Raw genomic sequence first — 24,935 nt, 5'->3', positions numbered from 1 at the left:
TTGGCAAAAACATGCTAGAAACAGTATTTAAAAGTTCATAAAGGGAATATACTTAAAAACTAATATCTTGTACTGTGTTTATTATCATTACTATTGACAAGATCATCATCATGTTCATCATAATCACCAGTTCCTTGACTGGTTTGACCTTTTTAGAACCCGTATATTTATTAACATTGCCTTCTGTTTTTACATCTCCACATTATGAAATAGTTTGTAAGCAATAATGATAATCTTACAAGAGATAATGATAGCGTTAGCGTTAGCCATAGTTTTTATTGCCACTAACGATGAAACGCAACCACCTTATGAGCTTTAAGTTATCTAGTACGCCTTTCTGAGCACTAGGCACTCTTCTTTTTTTCTTGCTATCACCCTCTCTACTTTTATACTGCTAGGTTTAAAAGCTTCTGTAAGTCAATCCTGGTCAATACAACAATACTTAATTTAATACACTTTAATTATGGCTTGTCATTAGGTAATATGGAAATTTAATAATTGTAAAAACCATTTTCAATCAGATAGATAGTCTAAATTTATTGCTTCGACAACGTTTAGTTCATCGCAGCTTGGAACACGTAAGGGTATTGCCTATACAGATGTTCATTAGAGACCTCTACGTTAATAATACATTATAGATAGCTCATAATTTATCCACGAAAAACAGAATAATTTTCTATATTGCATGATAGCTTATTTTTACAAAGAGAAAGTTTTTCATCTTATGAGGGACAGCTGGCATCAATATAGTCTGCAAAATTATGAATGTATTTTAGATCACGAAGGAGAAAATTATGGCCGACCATTATGGCTACGAATGATGAGTTTAGCTACAGTTTACCTCAGTGTATTGTTTTGAATCTACCTAGGTATATATATATATATATATATATATATATATATATATATATATATATATATATATATATATACAGGGTGTACATAAAGTCCTGCACGGGTATAATATTTTCTGAACGATAACAGATAAATAAACAAGATTTAGTACATCAATACTACACCTAAAAATCTACTTTTTGAAGGAACTATCAGTTTTCTGTAATATCATGGGGACGTCCCGCAAGGAGTCAGAAGGAAATCTTAAATAGGAGCATAGGTCAATATGGACATCATTTTAAAGGGCTTATCTAGCAGAGTTTAATGCCGCAAAACCGCACTCAAAAAGATTGATCCAGTAAAAAATGGCGGCTGTTCAAAGATTTTACTTGGTTACATTTTATTAGTAGCCATAACCCCAGTAAAGCAAAACTGCAACCAAACGAATACTGCAGCTAAACTACTACATTATGCTTGTCAGTTGTACAGAAGTGAATTATGACATTAGTTATCCTCAAGGGTTACAAATTTGGTCCTAATATATTGATAACGGGGAAAACCTGATAACAGTAACAATTAGAAATCTCTTATCTTTGGGTCGCAGTTAGGACTTTCCTATTAGCCAGTCTATTCATAGTAGGCTATTCTAGTTTTCTTGTTTTAGTAGTGCTGTCCATCCATTTTATCAGTGCGCTTTAGTACAAAAGAGTTTGTCGTATTGCTTGTAGTTCTTCAACTACACTATGTCGCTTGACGAACGTGAACGTATAGACGATCACACGAGGAAGCATGCCATTTATTTAATGACTACTTTCACGAGAGGCAGCCAATTTCTAGAACAACTGTAGGGAGAACTGTTCAACACTTTATGAAAACAGGAAGTGTTTCCGATCGTCATAGGTCGCTGAGATTTCTAATTGTTACTGTTATCAGGTTTTCCCCGTTATCAATATATTAGGAACAAATTTGTAACCCTTGAGGATAACTAATGTCATAATTCACTTCTGTACAACTGACAAGCATAATGTAGTAGTTAGCTGCAGTATTCGTTTGGTTGCAGTTTTGCTTTACTGGGGTTATGGCTACTAATAAAATGTAACCAAGTAAAATCTTTGAACAGCCGCCATTTTTTACTGGATCAATCTTTTTGAGTGCGGTTTGCGGCATTACACTCTGCTAGATAAGCCCTTTAAAATGATGTCCATATTGACCTATGCTCCTATTAAAGATTTCCTTCTGACTCCTTGTGGGACGTCCCCATGATATTACAGAAAACTGATAGTTCCTTCAAAAAGTAGATTTTTTAGGTGTAGTATTGATGTACCAAATCTTGTTTATTTATCTGTTATCGTTTAGAAAATATTATACCCGTGCAGGACTTTATGTACACCCTGTATATATATATATATATATATATCTACGTAATGTGTAGAAAAATTTGTTGCTCTACCGTACTCTACTGTCTCAAAACATCGTAGTGTGCAAAATTTTTCACTTGATGAGACAATTAGAATACCTGTTCACCTATGACACTAGTGTCTCTGATGTCGAAACTATGTAAAGCATTCATTTGGTGCCTCTTTGTCACCGGTTTTTTTATCTTTTTCACTCCAGATTCCAGGGCTCAAGTCAGTAACAGCGTCGGATTGAACGCTGCACTAAAAGGAAGTTGAACTAGAACTAAACTCAACATTCACATTGAGGTTCGCACCATTAAGGCTGAGTAGGGTTATAAAGGATCCTATAATACAGTAACAATTTTAGAAATTTCAAAATAAAGTAACATAACAGGGAATTTTACTTATTGAAATATATTGAAATAATCCAGATATGTACATACTTTTGCACTTTTCACTATGGAAGATAACATCACCAAGGTGTTTACCACAACATTCAAAAAGTGTTCTTATCTTTACTGGAAAACACTCGGAAATTTGCCATTACTCGACGTAATGGATATTGGTAGAGCAGATTCATTTTTATGCAGCATTTTTAATCACGAAAGGGTTAAATACCTTGTAAAAGTCACCCCGAAACTGTCATTGTACAGTCACTGACACATCCGTGCAGTCCTTGCAATTCATTGGTATCATAATGAGTTCATTTATAATCCTAACTGTTGCAATTGCAGAACTAAGATTATCTTAATCATTTGAATGTACTCTTTATCCATCCACAATGTATAACATTGTTTAGTTTTGCCCTGTGGTACATAATAATCAGTGATTTAAAGATTATTTTTGTCTTAGGTTAACTCTTTGGCATTATGGATGATTTCTCATTATGAAAACGTTTGCAGTTGTGGTAGAATTAAGTACGTGTTATGGTTTTAAGGGGGTTAAATTTTAAATGAATAATTTACTCACACAATAGAACACAAAGGTTATCTATGGTGCAAGTCAATAAATCAGTATAAGTGTAATTATACAACAGAAATTAAAAAGAACTCTTTATAATGGAGTACACCATCTAGATGTATCCCAGATTACACTCCTGTTACAACCTTACAGAAATAAAATAACTGTTAAATTATCTCTACTACTAAACACTATCGGCTTCATCAAAACAGGAAAACCACCAAGAGAGTCTTTTGGATAATGTAGAAAGCCTTTCCATTCAAGTAAGCCTTTAAATACTTTTTAGAACTGTTTAAATTTGTTTGCAATTGGATTACCGAAATTGAATTATAATGCTTAGGACCAAAATATATATTGAGTTTTAAAAAGGTTGAGTTTGAATCGGTCTGAAATAAGGTCGTTTCTGTGCCGTGTGTTATCATCATGATTTAAATGTGTTTGAGACAAAACTTTTCTATTCTTGTTACAACCAACTACGAGAATCAAACCTAGGTAATAGTTACACGTTTATCTAGAACTTGTATTAAAATTTCAACTAATTTTCAATAATACCCTTCATGGTTAAAGGTTTTTCAATATGACTTCGACTACAACAATTTTGAATAAAGTAGCAGAAGTTAAGTAGGAATGGTTTAAGAAGTTTAAGGTTATATTTGACTATCTGGTATTTGTGTATATTTTTTTCTCCGTAATGTGGAATTAACAAACTTGAGCTAAACTCCATATTGTTGGTAATCATGGTTATAAATTTGAGCAGTTGGAACAAGATAACTACCAGATCTGACTGTGGAGCGAAGGTTCGCAATAGCCATCCTTGTCTGGGATGAATTTAAATAGGTTAATATCATACTCCAGCGTTCGTTTTTATCTAACTATTTCTCGTTTCCTTTCCATCCAATTTCCTTCTAACTGATATGATAGAGTTGCACGTTTAATCCCAATTCAATCATGAAACTAGTAAGGCACAGACACTCTAGTAACTACTCTTTAATTCGCATTATAATTTTACAATTATCTGAAATGTTTATTGTTTGGAAAAATTTCAATTCTGTGTGTCAGTACGATATGTGGAAAATATCCTGACCTGTAGAATTTATATGAAGCTGCATTTTTATAAAAGCAACACTGAGCTTTGCTGAACGTTACTGAATATTGTAAAAATGTTCTATGGGTAACCATAATGTCAGCGAGAAAATAATGTCAGACTTCATTTTTAACTGGACAAGAATAAGTTCTATAATGGTGCAAGTCCAACTGTGTAAGAAGGCTGGCCCAATTTCTCCTTTGTCTACTATTGAGATGTTGAGATTATTTTCTGTGCAATAGTCTGCCCGTAGGAAATCTCGGCAATAAAGTTAACAGTAAGTTTAATATGTACCGCTAAACCTACGAAAAACCTATTAGCGACAAGCGACGTGGTAAAACTGTCTTGCCAATTTAATAATCAAGTCTAAAAATAAAATATTAGGTATACATCTTTTTAATATCCATCATACTGTCTCTATCGGATACCATAAATGAGAAAGCTTTTGCTAAATAAGTTTAGTTAACTTTAGCGTTGAAAATTTTATCGTCAATATATTCATTTGTTCTGATCATGAAAATAAAATCAAACTTTTAAAGGCAATAGTAAAAATCTGACTTCTGTAACCATTGAACTGTATGCTCTAAATTCAACCATTTTTAATTGTAGCGTAACATTTATCATTTAGATAAAGGCGTGATATTGAGTTAATTCCATTTTATTTTGGCTAATATTTCCAACGATAAATTTCAGAAAAAGCCCTGATCCTGATTTGGTTGAGATAAGTGTATGTCACTTTCATATCATCTTCTCTCATTGAAACAATAAACTACCCATTTAAGTGGCAGTTCTTTTTTCATTTTCATAAAAATGTAGAGTAGCTCCCTGGTATGACTTACTGGTATTTAGTAATAGGAGAAGCATTGATACAAGTTTGTCGATAGAAAATCCATACGGTCAGTATTTAGAATTTCAATTAAATAATGAAACCTCTATCAAAGTGGGGGTTGCCTTTTCTTTGTTTAATAGGACAAACATCTTGTGTTTAGATTAATACTGACAAAAAGTATAAACTCAAAAATTTGAAAAAAAAACGTTATGAAGTGTGGTAGTTTATTTTGTAAACGATCATATAGTCATTTAATATTGCGTTTCAAAAGATAAACCCTTTATTAAAAATCGTTTGGGTTATTCATAAATAATTTTACTTTTTACTTGTTTCCTGTATCTAAAACATTGTACAGAATTTGAAATTAATTAAAATTTGTTATTGTAAATGGTAAAGTTGAATAAAACATTTACTAAAATTGGAATTTGAAATTCTTGCTAAACACAGTTAAATTCTAACTCCGCGCGTGGTGATTGGTTGGTTTAGTTCGTTTGTTTGGTTGCACTGTTATGACAGGTTAGAGGTTATAATTTGTTATTTTAAATGTTTGACTAGCAATACGCGCTGTTTCTTCTCAATCGACTGAATTACGATTGATTGCAGAGTGATTTAAACTAATAATTTACTTAACACATTTACATTATTATAGCTCCCCTCCTATTTACAATGGTACATCAATTCCAGGTATTACTGAATTATGATTTTATATAAACGCTAATATAACTAACGCTCATTAATGGCAGTCTCAGCTTAACGTGAATGACTAAATGAGCTCTTCATTTTGACAAGCGAAATTAGAACCGGTAGGTCCTTTCTAAAAAGTATCCTGACATCTCATAACTAAATTGAGTTAGAAATGCTTCGACGTGGTGTGAAGGAGAAATCCTAGAATATTAATGTGTAGTCATTTCTATTATTAAACTACAAACAATAAAATTTAAGCTATAGAACTATTAGTGATGGCACTTTTTTCTGATATAAACATCCCACTTAACCACATTCCGGATTATTAATGTAACCAGTGCATTATTTTATAGACAGTAGGGTAATTATTGATCTCCCCTTTTGCAAACCTGAGGTACCTTGCGTTATCTTTGATTGTATTTGTTAAACAATAGATAAGTCATCCAATACTATTAAAGGAAGGGCTTAAGTTAGTGCTCGGACTGCCATCTGTGGAGTGAAAGCTAAGGTAGCGAATATTTGAACGGTAGCAATCAAAGTTACGTGGCGCAGCCTGGTGTGAGATCTCAGAACTAACGGAAATAATCCCCAGGACCTCTGCACACCATGTACATATGGTTTATTCCCTGCGTAAATAATATAATTAAATTATTATATACATAATGATAATAATAAATATAATTAAATAACAGAATTACCCAGCAGGTATCACTTCTGGCTGTTTTTAACCTTCCAGTCGAACCCACCACTGGGCACAGCAAAAACCGATGTGTCACTTCAATCTGGGCAACCATATGAATGTTCGGAGCGGCACATCACTAACTGCAAATGTCGAGATACTGGGGTTCATGGGCAATTTGATACGTCTAGTCCATGTGAGATTACTGTTGGAGTTGGTGGGGTTTGTTCCCTAACCTCAGAGGTTCTTGCTAGCCTCAACAAGGGTGTGCCACCCCCTGCCTATTTTTACTGGAGAGGTTGGTTCAAAGCTGGCCTCTCCTCCTTCCGGGGTGACATGACTTTGATATGTAGTGCCCTAATTCTTCCTCTTGGATCTTGATAGGAGGCGGCCCCTACTCCCTAACCTTACCATCCTTAATATCCCGTCACTCCGTAAGCAGCGCAAAGGTACTTACAGGACTAAGTGCAACAAATACAAATACTTCCAACATTTAGGCCAACATTAGTAGCTTCCATTGCGATTACTGGATTGAAATGAGAAACTCAGGTATTATGTTTATTGCAATTTATTGATTAGGACAAAAGCCAATAATATCAGTCTCCCGTATGATAGATAATACCATCACAACTATATGTGAGTCTAACATTAATTAATACATAACCTAGATCACTGCCATTGGGATATTTTGTAGGGTTTTTACAAATGGGAATGTAATATACATATGTATAGTACTGCTTCAAGTCCTTACAATGAACACTATATACAAAGTCAATTTCACAAGTTAGTGAGTGTCACATAGACACCATTGTCTTATCAATAACTAGTTAATCATGACATAACTTGACCTTATACTGTGTACAACTCTGTCAAAAACTTAACTATTGAGTAAAAAATTATATACGTACTCCTCATAGTTAACGGTTAGTAGGTAGATAATTTATTTTCTAAAAGTAAGCTAAAATAACTGAAGAGAAACCAATGTAATCGGAAAATGCACACTACATCCCTAAAAAAACCTATAAACCAAACTTACTACATAAATATGGATATACTTCCGTATTGAACCTTGATAGGTTTATCTTTGGTAATATAAATCTTTACATACATCATATTAGTTGAAAATATAAGATTTAAAGTTATAACAATATGAAATATTTACATTATAATTCACAAATTAGCATAAGGGTTATCGATGTTATGGACACATTATTTCTTGATTTAAGCATCTTTTTCGTCAAAGTGTATAGCTTGCAACAGTTTTTTGTCAGCCCGTATGCTAACTCTAGCTTATCTTTAAAAGTAACTTACTTACTTAAATTAGTAATAGGAATTGATGGTTTTAGGTCCAAATTGTTCATGTTTTTAAGTTGAATTTTCGAAGTGAGTACCAATATATTTTTATGCATAGAATACCTTTAAAATTCTAGTACAGGATAGTGTAAGTGACGGTATATAAATAATTGTTTCGGTTTGTAAACGTACTCCTGAACGATTTCGGGTAAATATTCTGTATTATGTGTTGTGCATACTGATAAATGACCACTTTTACGACTGAGTATAATGATTTACAAAAACGTTTATGAAAACATCGGTGAAGTAACACACCCATTTTAACTACATTGTAAAATATACACTTCGTTTTACAAAATATACTATCATAACCATTTGTTATTTATTTACATTAACTACTTCACAAACCTGAATAAACTCAAGAGTTAGGTACAAAGCAGCTAGCCTATTTTGATTAATATTTTGTCACTTCGACCCTCAAGTTCTGCTATAGATGATAACTTATTGTAATGAATATAAAAATATCAGCGAAATATCACAAAACGACGCCACCAAGCCTGCGCAGTATGTACAGCAGTGTACACTATAGAGTCCAGTGTCACACTAACAGTGGTCTAGGGGCAGGTCCATCACCTGAGGAGCAGGACTCCCACGCCGAGGACGATGTGCAGAGGGAAGCTGCTCGATCCCCAGGAGAGGGTTGTGCCGCTGTCTAACCCCAGCGGTGGGCCCTTCGATGAAAAACCGTCTCCGTAATCTGTGGAAATGATTTTACTCAATATAATAACTATTTAGAAACATGATGCATTCATATATAGTAATGATTAAACCACAAACTGTAATAACACAGAAATACTGTGAAAATTTTCCAAGCCATAACAATAACAATGTCAGGGACCATATCTGTTAATTCACTCCCACCACATTTTTACCCTCGATTTCGTGTATTCAATACAAATGTTGGTACACAGACGGTTTTATCCGATTGTATTGTGGCTTTGGAAACACAATGTAATGAGTGTATTTAATTATAAACTAACATAATATTGACATGATAAAATTTATAGTAAACGAAGTAAAATATTTAGCCTGTTTATGTCAATATAATTATAGTTTTCGAGGAATCATGATTAAATAAAATGCTTCTCTCTATGATATTTAGATATCACAGTGTATTTTGGAGTCGTGAACTGAGAAGTATTCTGTAACATTTGTGAGAAAAGGTTTTTATGTCGTTATTGTTATTGTTGATATAGTGTTGCGACAACATAATGTTCTCTGCTTATTAGGTAACTACCCAATAGACAGGCACAAGAGAAATCACTACATGGCTAAATTTACACTCACTGTGTTTTGGAAAGATATTGTGTCTTTGACACTTCTTCAAAGTGCCATTACAATATGAGGGGTTATTTGCCCTTAGTTTTTGCTTAAAACTTCGTAGAAATGCTTTTTTTCGAATCATTGTATATCTGTTAAATAGAGCTTTAAAATTACATGTCACAAGGTATGGGTCGCAATTTGAAAATATAAAGTTACACTTTCTAGCCTCTCTTTAAAAAAAACGAGTAGTATGAATTTGTTGTATCCTCTATAAAATCTACAGAATTATTTTAGTAAGTAGGGTGAAGGTTGTACATTGATATATCAATCCGTTTGGAATATATCCAGGCTTATCAGGACTTAATTTACAACCTGTGTAAGTTACATATGATTTTAGTGAATTAATGGAAAGAACCCAATATTTATAGCTTTACATGCACAATGTACAGTAAAATACTCATTGTAACGCACCGTTAACTAATTTAATGAATTCAATAGGGAAACCTCTTATCTGTACATACACATATACGAGACGATATATAAACACGAAGTGCCTCGACAATGGTGTTGAGAAAGAATAAAACGAAATAAAGAATAAAGAATGTGAATAAATATTTTACCAAAAGTATGATTTTTCTTGTATTTGCAATCTAGTTTGGTATCATAGTAGCATGGACAATAAAACGACATGTTTAAATCGTCTTATTTAATGTTATTAGCAACATGAAGAGCAAGATTCTAAGCTTGTCAAACTCATTATTTTTTTATCAGAAGTATCCGTACACTTTGTAGGGTTAAGGCATTACTACTAGTAGGAGGAATATAGGCTCCGACTAGGATATTACCTCCAGGAGCGTGCCACTCGGCGTTGCTGCTGCTGTCATAGTCGCCCAGGACTTGGTTCTCTGAGAGTCGTTGCTTTCCTTGCTTCCCCTTCATCTTGTCTGCACAAAACGTGATGTTTATTTGGCTTACGATGTGTTACGTGCATATATTACTGACCAAACTCATATACACTGCAAAAAGTGCCGTAATGTCTGGATTTATGGAACTTATATTAAACCCTGAAATAACCTATAGCTATCTATATTTCAAAACTGCAGTAAGAGTTCTTTCCTATAGACATTTGAATATTACATTAAAATAAATGAGGATTTTGTTATATATATATTGAAAGAATGACATTTTAAAAAATTAAGGAAAGGTCGTTGTTTTTTTATCATTTTTCTCCCGTCCTATTGGGTTACTTGTATGTGCGAATATATTATGAAAAAAATTGTGTATAAAAGATTGTGTTGAATTAAAGAAATCACATGCAGTATAAGTATTTATTTTCATAACCAGAATATGAGTTTACCCCGAATAATAATTCTAAATTCTTGAACACTGCATCGTACTGAGTTAATTGGCTAGTCGAGACTAATAACTAAGATCATATGACCTAAATTGTGCTCTGTGTGTTCACTATTAAATAATACGTGGTTTGAATAAGTAATATATATATATATATTTAAATACGTTATATAAATACTTACTTGTTTTGATTTTCTTCTTGACACTGGGCACGACTGGCGTTATAGCCGTTGAGGTAGTCGTCGTTGAAGGTGCAGGAATTTCTGAAAAAATGTTAATGATAAGTAATTTTCTAATAATATTATATAACAAAGAGAGACATAAAACACAACAAACATGAAGTAACATAAACATAAATAGGAAAATCGTATGAGAACGAAACAAATTGATTAGTGGTTACTAAGATAACGATTGAATTTAAATATCAACGCTTGTATTGATCTTATACAAGTGTTGTATCGTACTAAAATATAACCTCATCTCAACCTAACCTGTGGTGTAAATGAAAAAAAAAATAAAGCGAAAATAATCTAAGTAGAGTAGGAGGTTGACAAATTACAGAAAATTGTATACATGAATCTAGTTTTGATTTATAAAAGGGATTTTATTAATACAGAAAGCTTTGATTTGTGTCAATTTTTTAAAATGAAGTGTTTCGTTGAATATTCACACAAACCTTTAACTTGTAAACTAAAATTATCTTTTCTACATTTAACAATAAATTTTATTACAATCTTTTCAATTTCATCTCCCAAATCTAATTTTAAACTAGTAATAGTAATTGTTCGTTTTGATATATGGATATATTTGTGAGAATTACAACTTAATTGAACAGTATAATCTTTTAAATTATTGTATCATTATAAATTATCTCAAAATTTTATTAAGGCAACATTAAATTAGTTAAAAACCACTGATCCTTAAGCATGCATGTTCCAAGCAATTGTAATATATCTTAAAACTTTTAAATACGTTTCTTATACTTGAAATATCAACGTTCCCTTGTGTTTTGAGGAGCATTTCTAGAAAATTATTTATGTTCACATTAAAGAAATCGTTAGAAACCGTTTTGTCTTTAATAATATACATAAATAACGCAAAGTGAACCCAGTATATGGAAACGCTTACAAAACTTTGCACTACTAAAGTGTACAAAATTACATTATTTCATGGAAAATGGTTTAGTGTATGAAACTTATACTTCGCTTTATTAAAGTCTCATAGAATGTTGTATTCAAAACTTTCAGTCTTTTATCTTACGTCTCACTAATCTACAACATTCTATGAAAACTTTACTAGATTTACCGATAGTCACACTAATTAATTTCACGGTTTAATGAATGCTACAACTTCACAAGTTTAAGAACACAAGAGCAGCATTATTACGTGTAATCATTCAAGCAGTCAGTTAAGCCGGGAACATTTAAATATTTGTACACTTTTAAAAAAGGAATAAAATTACAAGCAGATAATTTTCTTTATTAGTATAATTCGTAGAAAAAGTAAATGATAAAAGTATCATTTAACTCATTATTCCTTCTTTATCCTGTAACTGTATACAATCGACGAAGTACTAGAGAGTGAGAACCATTAAGCCCATAATAATTAATTTATACGCAACCCTTTTATGAAACCATTATAAAGTTTAAAGTCACATTTCAGCTAATAATCTATATTGAATACCTATAAAAGGTCACGTTATATAATTTAGTGTAATTGAAGCAACTGAATGTCTCTATAAACACATATTTAACAAGGATTGTTCGATAAGTGTTAGTGAAGCCTATCATTGAGTTATAAGATTTTATTTAAGCGCACTTTTGCGCTGTAGTAACCTCCATAGCTCAGTGAATTTTTGTATTATTTGAAAACGTAAATGAAACTTAATGAAGAAAAATGTGAATGTACATATTCTCGAGAAAGATTTATTGATGTACCAGCATCATAAGGTGCGTACTTAGAAACTTAAATAGAACTTTAGAAACTTAAATAGAATGTTGCAATATAATGTTGCATTTCTAAGCATGGAATTTAGCGGAGAGTCATATTCAGTAGAGTGCCACAATTTCTCTTTTTTCTGACTTGGGGTTGTAAAAATTAAATTCTGTCTAACTGTCCGCAGGACATCTTGAAATTAAAAGCAAATGTAAAATTTATTATGGTGGTACATCGAAGACATTTAAACAACATGTGATGGGAGGATATATTATCTTGATAGTTTTATGGCAAGAGATTAAACATTCTTAGCTTAAGAGATGAAATGCACGATGAACGATTTGAATCTTACCATCGAGTTTTATGACTCCGTCAGTCTCACCGAGGGAGTTCTTGGCAACGCACTGGTAAGAGCCGAAGTCCTGGCGGCTGACGCCACGGATCTTCAGCATCATGTACTTGTTGTAGCCGTTGTCCACGGATACAGCCTCGTACTTGTCCCCTGCAACCAGCAAGTCTGCACAGATCAGTCCCACAGCTTCTTGACATCGATATAGTACTTTAGCCAAGATCTCAGTACACTGAACATTATGTCATTATAAACACTTGTTGTAGCCGTTGTCCACGGATACAGCCTCGTACTTGTCCCCTGCAACCAGCAAGTCTGTACAGATCATTTCCACAGCTTCTTGACATCGATATAGTACTTTAGCCAAGATCTCAGTACACTGAACATTATTAAAAACACTTGTTGTAGCCGTTGTCCACGGATACAGCCTCGTACTTGTCCCCTGCAACCAGCAAGTCTGCACAGATCAGTCCCACAGCTTTCTTGACATCGATATAGTACTTTAGCCAAGATCTCAGTACACTGAACATTATTAAAAACACTTGTTTTAGCCGTTGTCCACGGATACAGCCTCGTACTTGTCCCCTGCAACCAGCAAGTCTGCATAGATTAGTCCCACAGCTTCTTGACATCAATATAGTACTTTAGCTAATATCTCAGTACACTGAACATTATGTCATTATAAACACTTGTTTTAGCCGTTGTGCACGGATACAGCCTCGTAGTTGTCCCCTGCATCCAGCAAATCTGCACAGACCAGTCCCACAGCTTCTCGACATCGATATAATAGTACTTTAGCCAGTATCTCAGTACACTGAACAGTATGTCATTATAAACATTTGTTGTAGCCGTTGTGCACAGCCTCATTATTTTCACCTGCAAGCAACAATTAAGGAAATTAGTTAAATATTTCAGTAGTTATTAAGTTAAGGTCCGCAGTACCATACGAAACTGTTGATTGTCAACAGGCATAATTTATAAGTCAGAATAATTTTAATTAGAAATATTGATGAAAGGTAATGTTAAAGAACACATAGATTTCAGACGTTTGATATAGTCGTAGCAAGAATTACTTTACGTTTCAAGGCTTGGAATCCCCACTCTTCTTCATTGTTTTCTACTGGCTTAAACCTATGATTGTTATAGCTAAGAAAGAGGATAGATTCTAATGCTATACTTGAAACACATAAGAATGGAAGGTTTCTAAATTGACTTCTTTAAGTCAATAACATTCTTACTTTAATAATACTTATGTATTTTAATAGACAGAATTGTAGTACGTATTTTATTAAGTAAGTTTTATGGGTACGTAAAGTAGTGCTTTGTACACATCACGGTATATGCGTTTAAAGGAAAGCCTCATTTATATATGAACTTTTAATCACACTTCAAACTAAAGTAATATATGGAAACTTCTTTGTTACAAACTTCTTACTAAACTTTTTAGATTAGCAAACATTTAACAAACAATTGCTACTAGTTTTTAAGTGAGGAATGTCTGATTACATTTCTAATATTAAACATTGCAACTTTTGCTCAATTCACAAAAATTCATATTTTCATGTTTGTTGTGACTCGTATTGAGTTTCATGAGATTTGATATCTAGGCCACTCTTGCATAGAGAATTTTGTAAAATTAGCTCCATATAGTTTAATAGCTTATTAGTTCCCAAAAATTCTTTAAACTATTCAACTCTTATTGGCAGGATACAGAAATGATTGTTTCTGTAACACTGAAAAGTCAAGAATTGGGGTATTAAATAATAATAGCGTTTATCGTAGGGCGTAATCTCTTAAAAGCGCAACATTGTGTTGCATTATCATGCTGATTCTGTTTTGCAAAAACCTTTAATAAGCACACAGATTTAATCAGCACAAATTCCTGTTAAGTAATAAAGTAAATATAATATAATTCTAACCGGTACATTCCTATAGCTAATAAAACTTTCAATCCTAATTTGTGAGGACTAAGATGTATTAGAATCAAATAGAATCAAGTTAAACCAAACTTGTCTGTATTCTTAATCTGCTTTAAAATAAAATAAAATATATGTGATTAATACAAAATATTTATAGAATGATTAAATAAACAAAATATAAAATGTAAGATAAAAGGTACAACAGTCCTACAAAACAAAGAAAATAGGCGTTTTTGACTTGGAAGTATCAACAGTTGCAACTTTTTTAAGGCTGGAACACTAAATTCTATCATATTTGTTTCAACAATTAATCTAATGGGATTCTTTTAGAGATTGAAAAGTCTCTAAACTTTTTCTTTTGCGCCATTAAACCACTCCGTGGGTTAGCAGTGGGCATATTACACTATAGTACATTGTCATCAATGACTGAGTTGGGCAGTATAAGTAACACAATGTATAAATGTCTGAAACTAATTTGGTGCAAACTGTATAAATGTGAAAATGCCAATCTAAACTGCCAATCTAAACCTCATTCGAGGTGTATTCCAAGGAATAAAAAAAAAATAGTAAATACTTGTTACTGAAAAGCTCATTGTAACATTGATGCGGTGAAAATAATCGATAGCATTTTTCAGATTAACGAGATATTATTGTTTCAAAACTCCTTTGATTTTTCCACTCATGCAAATTCATCATATTTTATGAGTACCTGAGGTCTTAGACCATTTAAATGGACCAGAGAGATGATCGGGCTGAGAATTGAACCTTTGGGGACCAAATAACTCATTTTAATTGCCATTGAAATTTGACTTGAGGTTTGAAAACCCTTTCTTCTGTGGCTTAGAGATGAACTGAACCATTGCAGGGGCACGCCTCAAATTAAAATTCAGGTGATTTTCGTTGCAGTCCATAATAAATTACATTTTGAACTTAAGAGCTCTGAACCACCTAACTCAGGATAGTGTCTAGGGAGAACTTAGTCTACGAATAAGTACATAACCTCTGGAAGAACTTAACCAGTAAGCATGTGAATCTGATACTGGTTATTAGGATTACCATTGTATTGCTAAACTTTTATACTAGAACAATCCAGAATTTAGTCCTCCCTGTGCATTGATCACCATGGTGTGTTCCTAAGCTAAATCTCTGAAAATCCTGGCCAGGACTTAACGCACTCATCCTACAGATTGTGGTGCCACTGTTCTTGTGACAGCTATCAGATTCGCAAATCTTGTCCTTTTAAAATTGACAGTCTCTATCTAGGACTGTGGAAGCTCCCGATGTGTGAGACCTCTAGTATTACAGAGTCTTCCAGTTTATGAGACGTCTAGGATTGCGAAAGCTTTTGGTATCTGAGACATACAGGACTATCGAAGATTCCAGTGTCTATGAAACATATGACTGAGGAGACTTTCCATCTTCGACATCTTGGCTAGCGGAAGCTTCCAGGTTATTACAGAGGAATTTCAGCACCAGCTGATTGGCAGCTTTAATCTTATAACACCAAACGAACCAGAATGTGTTGCAATAAAATAGAATGCCGTAATAGTAGTAGTTCGTTTATTTTCCAAGTCAATAAACAACTCATTTAAATTCCATTACCAACATTACCATGGATGATATATTCTACGCTTCTTAATGTCACAAAATATCTATATGTAAACTGCATAATATTATTAGTTTATGTTTGTATGTAAAATATGAAATGTATATAAAATAGTTTTTTCAGTAGACAATATGCAAAAATAGGCCAAACTATATATATTTTATTTATAATTTATAATTATATTTTATGTCAGTATACCGTAATAACTAATTCACTATTTCACAGAAACCATTTTTAATTTCATTATAAATCAAGGTAAGTTTGAGAATTTCTTATACATTTTATGTAGTGTATTGTTCACTTTGTTTACAATGCTAATTTATATTTTATAAACTTAAATAGCAGAAAAATAATTAAAATGGCATAGTAACAGTGGAAAATGTTGGATTGTAATATATTTAGTCTTATTGTAAATATGTGAAACACTAAATATTTTCGAAAAATCTATACCCTATATAAGTATTTTATAAAGATATTTGAAGTGCAATAAATGAGCATTCATGAAACTAAGAAACATTCTAAGCACTTCTAAGGAATTGAAAATAAATATTGACTGGAGTGAAAAATAAAATAAGTGAGGCGGGAGAAATAGATTTACTGAGGCTCCAGGTTGTTTTTATAAGGAGGAGAAATTCAATTAGAAAAAATAAAAGAGCGGATTTAAGACGGTGTGAGGGTTTGATTCCTCTGGCAGCTAATGTTGTGTTTCAATTATATCCTCGGCTGATTCCTCCCTTCCGCCCTCCGCCCGCACACTCAATCATCCCTCGCGTCTCTAGAGTCTGTCAAACCCAATAACCTTACTTCCAATATTGTTTACAATTCAAAGAATGTTTCATATTACGATAATGTAATTTTATCCCTTCGCCTTTGACAGAAGAGGATTTCGTCAGATACCAGGACAATTGACGTGGCGCACGCTTCTCTCTGGAATATTTGTTTTCAATAAGCTTTTAGCGATAATTGGAAGTTTGATAGGATATTGAGCTCAAATATCTGATCTCTATGAAACTCTTTGTAGTTTCCTCACCGAACGCTTCGTCGAGCAGAAACAGTTCAGTCTAACTATACTGCACTTTTATTAATGCCTGAGCAGACTGCGCTTATCTTATACAGTATTCTACATTGATAACGAATATTTAGCTCCTCTAATATATCCTGCACGAAAATAGTCCAATGACACTTGAGGCGGTGTTGCCATATTTCTGCTGACCACCAACTGTTCTCCGGTTATAACCGGCTATAAACGGTTACATATTGTTTGTTTGATTTAGGTGAAAAATTTTAGAACCAAATGTACGTATAGTTGTCAATGTACGTAACAGCTGATCATGTTTTTTCATTGCCACAGATATCGAGACATATAAGTAGTTTTCCTTAAACGCAAAACCGGCAACAGTGTAGTGCGTGCGGTTTGGAGGTGAAATTCAGACACGCCAGCCCCCATCGGATTATTTTCGTGCTTGTTGCTTTAGTTAGAAACGTGGACGAGCACAAGACTGACGGTAGGTTAATTGGCTACCTACCTGAGACAATCATGTCGCCCCTCTCTGTGGTCCAGTAGTTGATGGAGGTCGGATAGGCCTCAGTGTGACATTCCAGTTGTACGTCTTGTCCAACGTACGCGCCTTCCAGCTGATTGGGGATGGACAGCATGGGTGGAACTGAAATATCCAGGTAGGGTTAGGAGTATTCCTGAACTAGTAGAGGTAGTATTCAGGAATTAATGTATGTACGTAATACACTAGTTTAAATAGTCATCTTAAAGAGTAAAAAACATAATGAAAGTATATATTTTTAATCGTTCATTAAACCAAATATTATTTAAACTATACATTTGTAATTTTTTTGTGATTGGATTTTTTAGTTTATTACATTTGTCTATATATTTGTAGAGTAAACGAGTTTTGAAATATTTTTTTGGGGATAACCATGAAAAGTCCGTTTCTAAATTAAATGATGAATAAGTGCTTACAACTTTCCCAATAATCTTGACAAGCTTGTCAACTTTAATAAGTGAAGGTACTTTATAATAGGTCCTATTATTTAAGACAATAAATTTTAATTAATAAGATGCATAACTTAAACAATACACTTGTACAATTATTTATTGTTTGTCAGCCTATTTATTAGTTTCTCGTCGTTATATTTTTATTTTGTTAAATTGTAGATAGCGTGTGTATTTATTTATCACCTCATTGTTATATTATTTATTTGTGTATGTGTGTTACATTTATTTTTATATTTACTGCTGTTAAAAGTTTAATGTTCGTTTCCTTAATATAGTAACAAGAGAAAGATTTAATATCTAATCAATCGAAAGTAAATTAGTCAAATAAGGCTATTGTATTGATAATATTAAGTAAAGTGATTAGCACACGGCACGTAGTGAGCAGACTATAAAGAGTTTGGACTCTAGCTAATAATTTTTTTTTCTATTATTGCGCTCCCACACTACTGGATGAAGTGGCAGTGTATATTCTTAGAATGTAGGTTGTTGTAAAACCGTATTTTGTGGAGGAATAAACTCATTATTTCATTTTCATAAACAAACATTCCAAAAATATGAAAATTTGAAATACTTATAGTCTTGAAATCAAATATATTATGAAACCAAATATATTTTCACAAATTATTGGAGACCAGGAAGCAAAAGAACCCAATAATTTAAAAATAATGTACTCGAACTTAGGAATTACAGTAAAGTATTTCTATTATTTTGAAGTGCCCTTTGTTCATTAACCAGACGTGATTAATAGTTTATAATTACCAAAATAAAAAAATTATGCCTAGTATTTATAAAATGTTGGTTTAAATGAACTTAATACAGTTCCAAATTAAAGGCATGTAAAGGGAACTTTAATATTTTTTAAATTGAAATTACCTCATAAAAAAACCCAAAAGTTGCACGTCTCCTGTATGTTTAAAAATGCAACTAGCTTGGTACAGTTACCAATGGAAATTATTCATATTCTTACCGATTCATATAATATCCTTCATATTTGAAATTCTTTATATTCGTTTCTCCGAATAGAAAAATATTACAATGTACACAAAAATCGTTTTTCTAATATGACGTCTAGTTTCAATTAAATAAAGATTACAATTATTCATTGTGTTATTATAACATTGTTCTGTTAAATAACTGCTATTGGCGTATATAAAGAGAGACTTATGAGGCTCAAGCCCCTCCACATCCAGAAATTTAGAAAGACAAACATTTGAAATTGCATCGAATAGTTTTTTAAAGATAGAATACTTTTATGACGTCTTAAAGCTTAAAACTTTCCTTAGAAATTTTCCCGTGCTCCCATTTTTGGAGGGTATTCTGTACTTCCTAAACTACCCAATATGTCAGCCTCCAAAATAATTTTCTATATACCCCACTGATACCTACATACGAGAGGCAGTAATTACTGCAAATACACGATATGGGAAACAACGCTAAATTATACCTTATTTCATTATAGCTTTATAATAGTTTAACTAAATTGCCATGCTTGTTGGCATACATATGTGATCAACATCCTGCTAGTACACTGTGGTCAAAGTTATTAACTTACATTGGACTCTCAGCATGACCCTCTTGCTTATCGATGGAGGGACACCGTTGGATGCGATGCACAGGTATGCCCCCATGTGGAGTCGGCTGACTTTCGTGATATGAAGCACTTCTCCGTCGACAACGTTTACTGAAACAATTTTAGAATTTAGCTCCTTCCGTCTGATCTCAGCAGCATTATATTATTCTACATTAGGTACCACTACATTCCTAGTGGTAAATACCTCAATGAGTTGTAAAATTAAGGTTCTTGAACATGATAACAATTAAAATTTTGTTACAGCAACCATAAATAGCAGTTTTATGTTCGCTTTATTATATAAATGGAATTTATTTAACTCAGAGCTTGTCATTGAAAGAACCAATGCTGATCTTGAAATCATTTGAGGATGTTCACTAGCTAATAGTCTCAAGCTCAATATAGTATACTGGGTGTACTGTATCGTACCCCCCAACACTGGAAATACAGGTCCTCCGAGAGACAACGTTGCTGTCATACTAGATGGTGAGAGCCTCACCGTATGTGACAATGTCAAGACCCTCGATGTCATACGATCGAGAGGTTTTTTTTTAAAGCATGTGACTCAGGCTTCTCAAGGCAGACTATAGACGTTAAGAAACCTGCTGCCAGAATCCGCAAAGCACCACCTCGAGCACTCACTGTCAGAATTCTACTACTATTATTCTGCATCTCAAGGGTATGAAAAATATAAAAAAATTGTAAAACGCGGCTGTTCATTTTTCTGCCAGAGGGGGAACAATTATGTTACTACTGTCCAAGACGCTGCCAACCTTTTGTAAATGGTAACTGAAAACACGATGCTCACTTAGTGCATGGTCCTCAAAGCCCTGAAAGTAAATGAACCGTAGTACCTACACAAGGTGGTGGTATCTTATCGCGACACCACACACACAACCTGAGAGAGTTCATTTCCCTCAGGCTTAGAGCCGGAGGAAATGGTTTTTCATACTTTATTGTATAACGGCCTTTAGGACAGTTTATACATTTACACAGTTTCATGATTAGCAACATTAAAGTGCTTGCTCAAACTCATGGCCTTGTCTATGTTTTGAATAGTGTGGAAACCCATAGCATTGAGCTGTGTTCATATATATATATATATATATATATATATATATATATATATATATATATATATATATATATGTATATATATATATATGTATGTATATATATATATATATACATATATGGTATATATATATATATATAAGTTTTTTTATGTTCATATATATATGAACATATATATATATATATATATATATATATATATATATATATATATATATGTATATGAATGTTTGTCTATGTGTACTTTATAGAATCGTAAACTTTTGACCGAAAAAGTCATTACGAAAATTGGCATGAAGATGTTTTCTTACACAGAGAACGTTTACAAGCTATGCCCATTGATGTAACTCGCTACCAGGTGGTGCTGTAAGGTAGGTAGATAAAAGTTTTCAAAACGCCTGCACACTATAAACTGGGATTACGAGACGGTTACGTATATTAAATAGCCCCACTATAGTAACTATACTATAGTAACACTTTTTGAATGCGCTAAGTTAAGTTGTATATTTTTCTTTAAGATAAATTTCTAGTTTCACTTAAAGCTTGAGTGTTAGACCACTTTATGATAAAGTACATGTACGTGTACAACGGCTATAAACATACACAGATTTTCTTGATCGTAGCAAACTCTACATTGGTGTTGGAATAATAATTCACTTGAACCAGAAGTGCACATACATGGGCAAAGCTTATGAAAAGCATGCAAAGCTGCAGGAAACAGCTATTAAAATATATTCCTTACTAAACATAATGACATTTGATTACAATTTTAAGGTTTTTAGTTATAAGTAGACTTACGTCTATCTCAAACTATAATTGAAAATACGCTTGGAAAGAATAGGAATTGTATTTGTTTATGTATATAAACTGACCAGGTTCCCCGTTGTAGTTGATGTCCTCTCCGTCCTCTCGACGCCACATGACGTAAGGCTCCGGGTAACCAACTGCCTTGCAAGTGAGAGTGACGTTGGCCGCCTCCCGCACCACCATGTCCGTGCTAGTCTCCTTGTCCACAATGGCGGGAGGAACTGTCACAAGATAAAAACATTAAGGTAGAAACTAAATAAATGCTACTCTTATTCATAGTTTTATGAACTAAAGCAGATAATTTCTGTCAGAATACAAGTATACGATCCTATACAGAGTTTTAAATATTGCACTATCTTATTAGTTTATATATTGTTAACAGTAGTGGAAATATTATTTTTGCATCGAACGTTCTGTTATAGCGTCTGAGGGTTTCATGAGAAAGGTTATTAATTCAATTTAAATTGAAGCCAATGTTATGAACTTGTACTTTATTAAGTTAATATTCATAACTGTTTCCCTATTGTGACAGCTGTACTTTCAAGTGTTGGAACTGTAACTTAGTGAAGTAGCTTAGAATTAGTAAAGTAGATTACCGATTCAATGTTTGCTGTGCTGCCTCCTTATTTCAGATACAAATAAATTAAAAGTACTCATATATTGATGTCACAAAATAACAGTAAAATATGGGCCAAATCCAAATATTACTACTATTATATTAATAAGTAGCAGTAACCCGCAGCTTTGCATGCAATTTCTTACCGAAAGACAGGGATCGGCGGTATACTCCTTTTGAATGACATTCTTAACACAGCTGAGTTACATGATAATGAAATATAATTTAATTCATAAACTTTGGATTTAAGTTTACATAGTAGTATGTTGGAACCCTTAAGCCAGAGAGCGAAAACACGTCTAAGTAAATAAATAACTCCCATGCCTGTCAAATATATGATGATAAATAATTTCAGTAAAAATTAAACTATTTAAGACCAGCGAAGAGGCATGTTTAATTTAAGCTTTTTGGTGTTTAGTTAACACTTTGAACCATATATAATGAATAAATAATATAATGGATAATGGGACTATATATTTATTTATATTTATTATTTTAAAGTTGATTTTGTGTTGATGCCCCGAGAAAGTCAAAGAATTCTATATCGGTCAAAAAAGTGTACACCTATCCCAATGTAGTTCATTCCACAATCCTTTAAATATGCAGTTGTATAGCTAGGTAAGAATTTATAATAATTTTTCTTTCAAATGTATTATCGAGTTAAAATGGGGTTTTTCAAATATAATTTGAATTTGTGGGTTATTCAAAATATTTTACTTGATGAAGATCGAATTATTAAAATTCACTCTAAAGTCAAAATTCGACGGTGTGTTTCTACATAATCCACTATACAGGATGGGACATCACTAAATTTATCTTAAGGACAGTAGAACTGTGACCACTGACGATTAATAAACATGACAAAGCGGACTTACCTACAACTTGTAAGTAGCCCTGGCGCATGCGCATGGGGTCGGTGTTGACCTGACACATGTACCAGCCGCGGTCTGTCTCCTGCACATTCTTGATGTGAAGGTACCAGGAGCGGTGGTCGTTGTAGGAGAGGGTGATGCGAGGGTTCTGCGTGATGACGTTGTGGTGTATCGAGAGTATTGTCTGGGTGTCCACCCTCACCCACGCCACCTGCCATGAGACACGCAAATCCTGGCCCACGTTACGCATTGTTACACTCACACACACATTAACTGACAATCTAATATTTACATCAACAATATTTTGCTCTCTTTAGTGATATGTTTAGTTTTGGAACCTACGTTACTAATAGACGATTTGAATGAATAATAGACTTTTGGACATTCGCCATCGTTATACATTACAAAATTAGAAAACTATTTTTCGAGGTTTAGAATATATTGGACACGTGCGTTTAGGTGTCTAGAAAACATTAAATCATTAGGTTAAGCATTTAGAAATATTACGATTTATTGTACAGTAACTAGTTCGCCAAAATCTAAGATACAGCAGAACAAATTGTACGTAAAAACCTCCAAAACTCTCACTTCTGAGAAAGTAAACCTGTGGCAACACGACGTGTTATCTGACACAAATTAGAAAAAGTTTCTTGATGGTTTTGAAAAGGAAAAGTGGAGACGCATTCGACTTTTCTTTTTTGTCTTCGATCTCAAGGTCATAGTTCACGTTTGAATTGTATTGAATGTTACATTTTGTTAGATGTCGTAGTCAATATTTTTATGTCGATAGAAAAGTGGACTGAATATATCTCAATTAGAAGGCTCAATTAGTTTACGTTTTAACCGTAAACCTTGTCTTTACGATGTATTTTGTTAGCTTTATTCTGTTTGATGTGACGACTTTCAAACCCGGAATGATAGACAGTTTGCAAATTTTACTCCAGCCCTTCGTTCATATCGTCTCTATGTTTATTAATTCAGTACAAAACATTCTTTACTGAAAAAGATATATTCAACACCTCTCGAAACCAAGTGTGTTTTTTAAATTTAGTAAGATATAGAGATGGAAAATGTCCAAAACCCTGTTATCCTTTCAATACTTCGTACAAACTACAATTTCTAATCAAGTATTTGTTTATAATGACCAATATTTCATAATATTGTCATGATATAAAGTAAAAGTAAGTAAATTTTTATTTTGTCCTAACACAAAATTAGTAATTGGAAATTGTAACAAATATAATTAAACGTTTTATTGCTTGCAGTTTAACAATACATATTGAATTCGTGACTTACAAACAACTATAAATTCAGAGCAAAAACTTCACTAATAACAATACACAATCTAATACATAATCTACTTTAAATCTTACATATCTCCTTATCATTCAGGGATCTGACCTTCTGTAAATCTTCCGACAACATTATATTGTAATAGAACTTTTGCCGAGGTTCTTACGTGACCCGTAAATGAGGAACGTAATTTCATCAAATATAATTCTCCGATGCTATTTAGATGTGTATTAACACGTTTATTGATTGTACTATGTCTGATCTGAGACTATAAAATAATATAGTAAAATTTCATGATTAATTATTTAATGAAGTATAGGTCTACAAGTTTTACTTTTGTCAGAACCTTTTGCCAACAACTGGATTAACACAAAAACCCAATACACAATTGGACCATCAGTGGTTATCGTATAGGACTGATAATGAATCGCGTAATGTAGCAAGAGT

General features: G+C 33.0%; 1 protein-coding gene across 4 annotated transcripts in view; it reads right to left on the bottom strand.

The window, feature by feature from the left end:
- Positions 1 to 7,019: 7,019 nt before the first annotated feature.
- Positions 7,020 to 24,935, bottom strand: part of LOC124362100 (lachesin-like) — a 314,521-nt gene continuing 296,605 nt past the window's right edge. The window contains exons 5-12 of one of the 4 annotated variants that reach the window (XM_046816277.1): positions 23,199 to 23,427; positions 21,773 to 21,928; positions 19,809 to 19,937; positions 17,772 to 17,909; positions 12,724 to 12,888; positions 10,619 to 10,699; positions 9,929 to 10,027; positions 7,020 to 8,517 (exon numbers count right to left, since the gene is read on the bottom strand). In XM_046816277.1, the coding sequence (XP_046672233.1) occupies positions 8,390 to 8,517; positions 9,929 to 10,027; positions 10,619 to 10,699; positions 12,724 to 12,888; positions 17,772 to 17,909; positions 19,809 to 19,937; positions 21,773 to 21,928; positions 23,199 to 23,427 (1,125 nt within the window). In that variant the 3' untranslated portion in view covers positions 7,020 to 8,389. The remainder of the gene's footprint in view (positions 8,518 to 9,928; positions 10,028 to 10,618; positions 10,700 to 12,723; positions 12,889 to 17,771; positions 17,910 to 19,808; positions 19,938 to 21,772; positions 21,929 to 23,198; positions 23,428 to 24,935) is intronic. The other 3 variants (XM_046816278.1, XM_046816279.1, XM_046816280.1) reach the window with 3 other exon arrangements.

Source organism: Homalodisca vitripennis, chromosome 5 (assembly GCF_021130785.1).
Source record: "Homalodisca vitripennis isolate AUS2020 chromosome 5, UT_GWSS_2.1, whole genome shotgun sequence".
Lineage (NCBI taxonomy): Eukaryota > Metazoa > Arthropoda > Insecta > Hemiptera > Cicadellidae > Homalodisca > Homalodisca vitripennis.
This window is presented reverse-complemented; position numbering and strand designations above follow the sequence as displayed.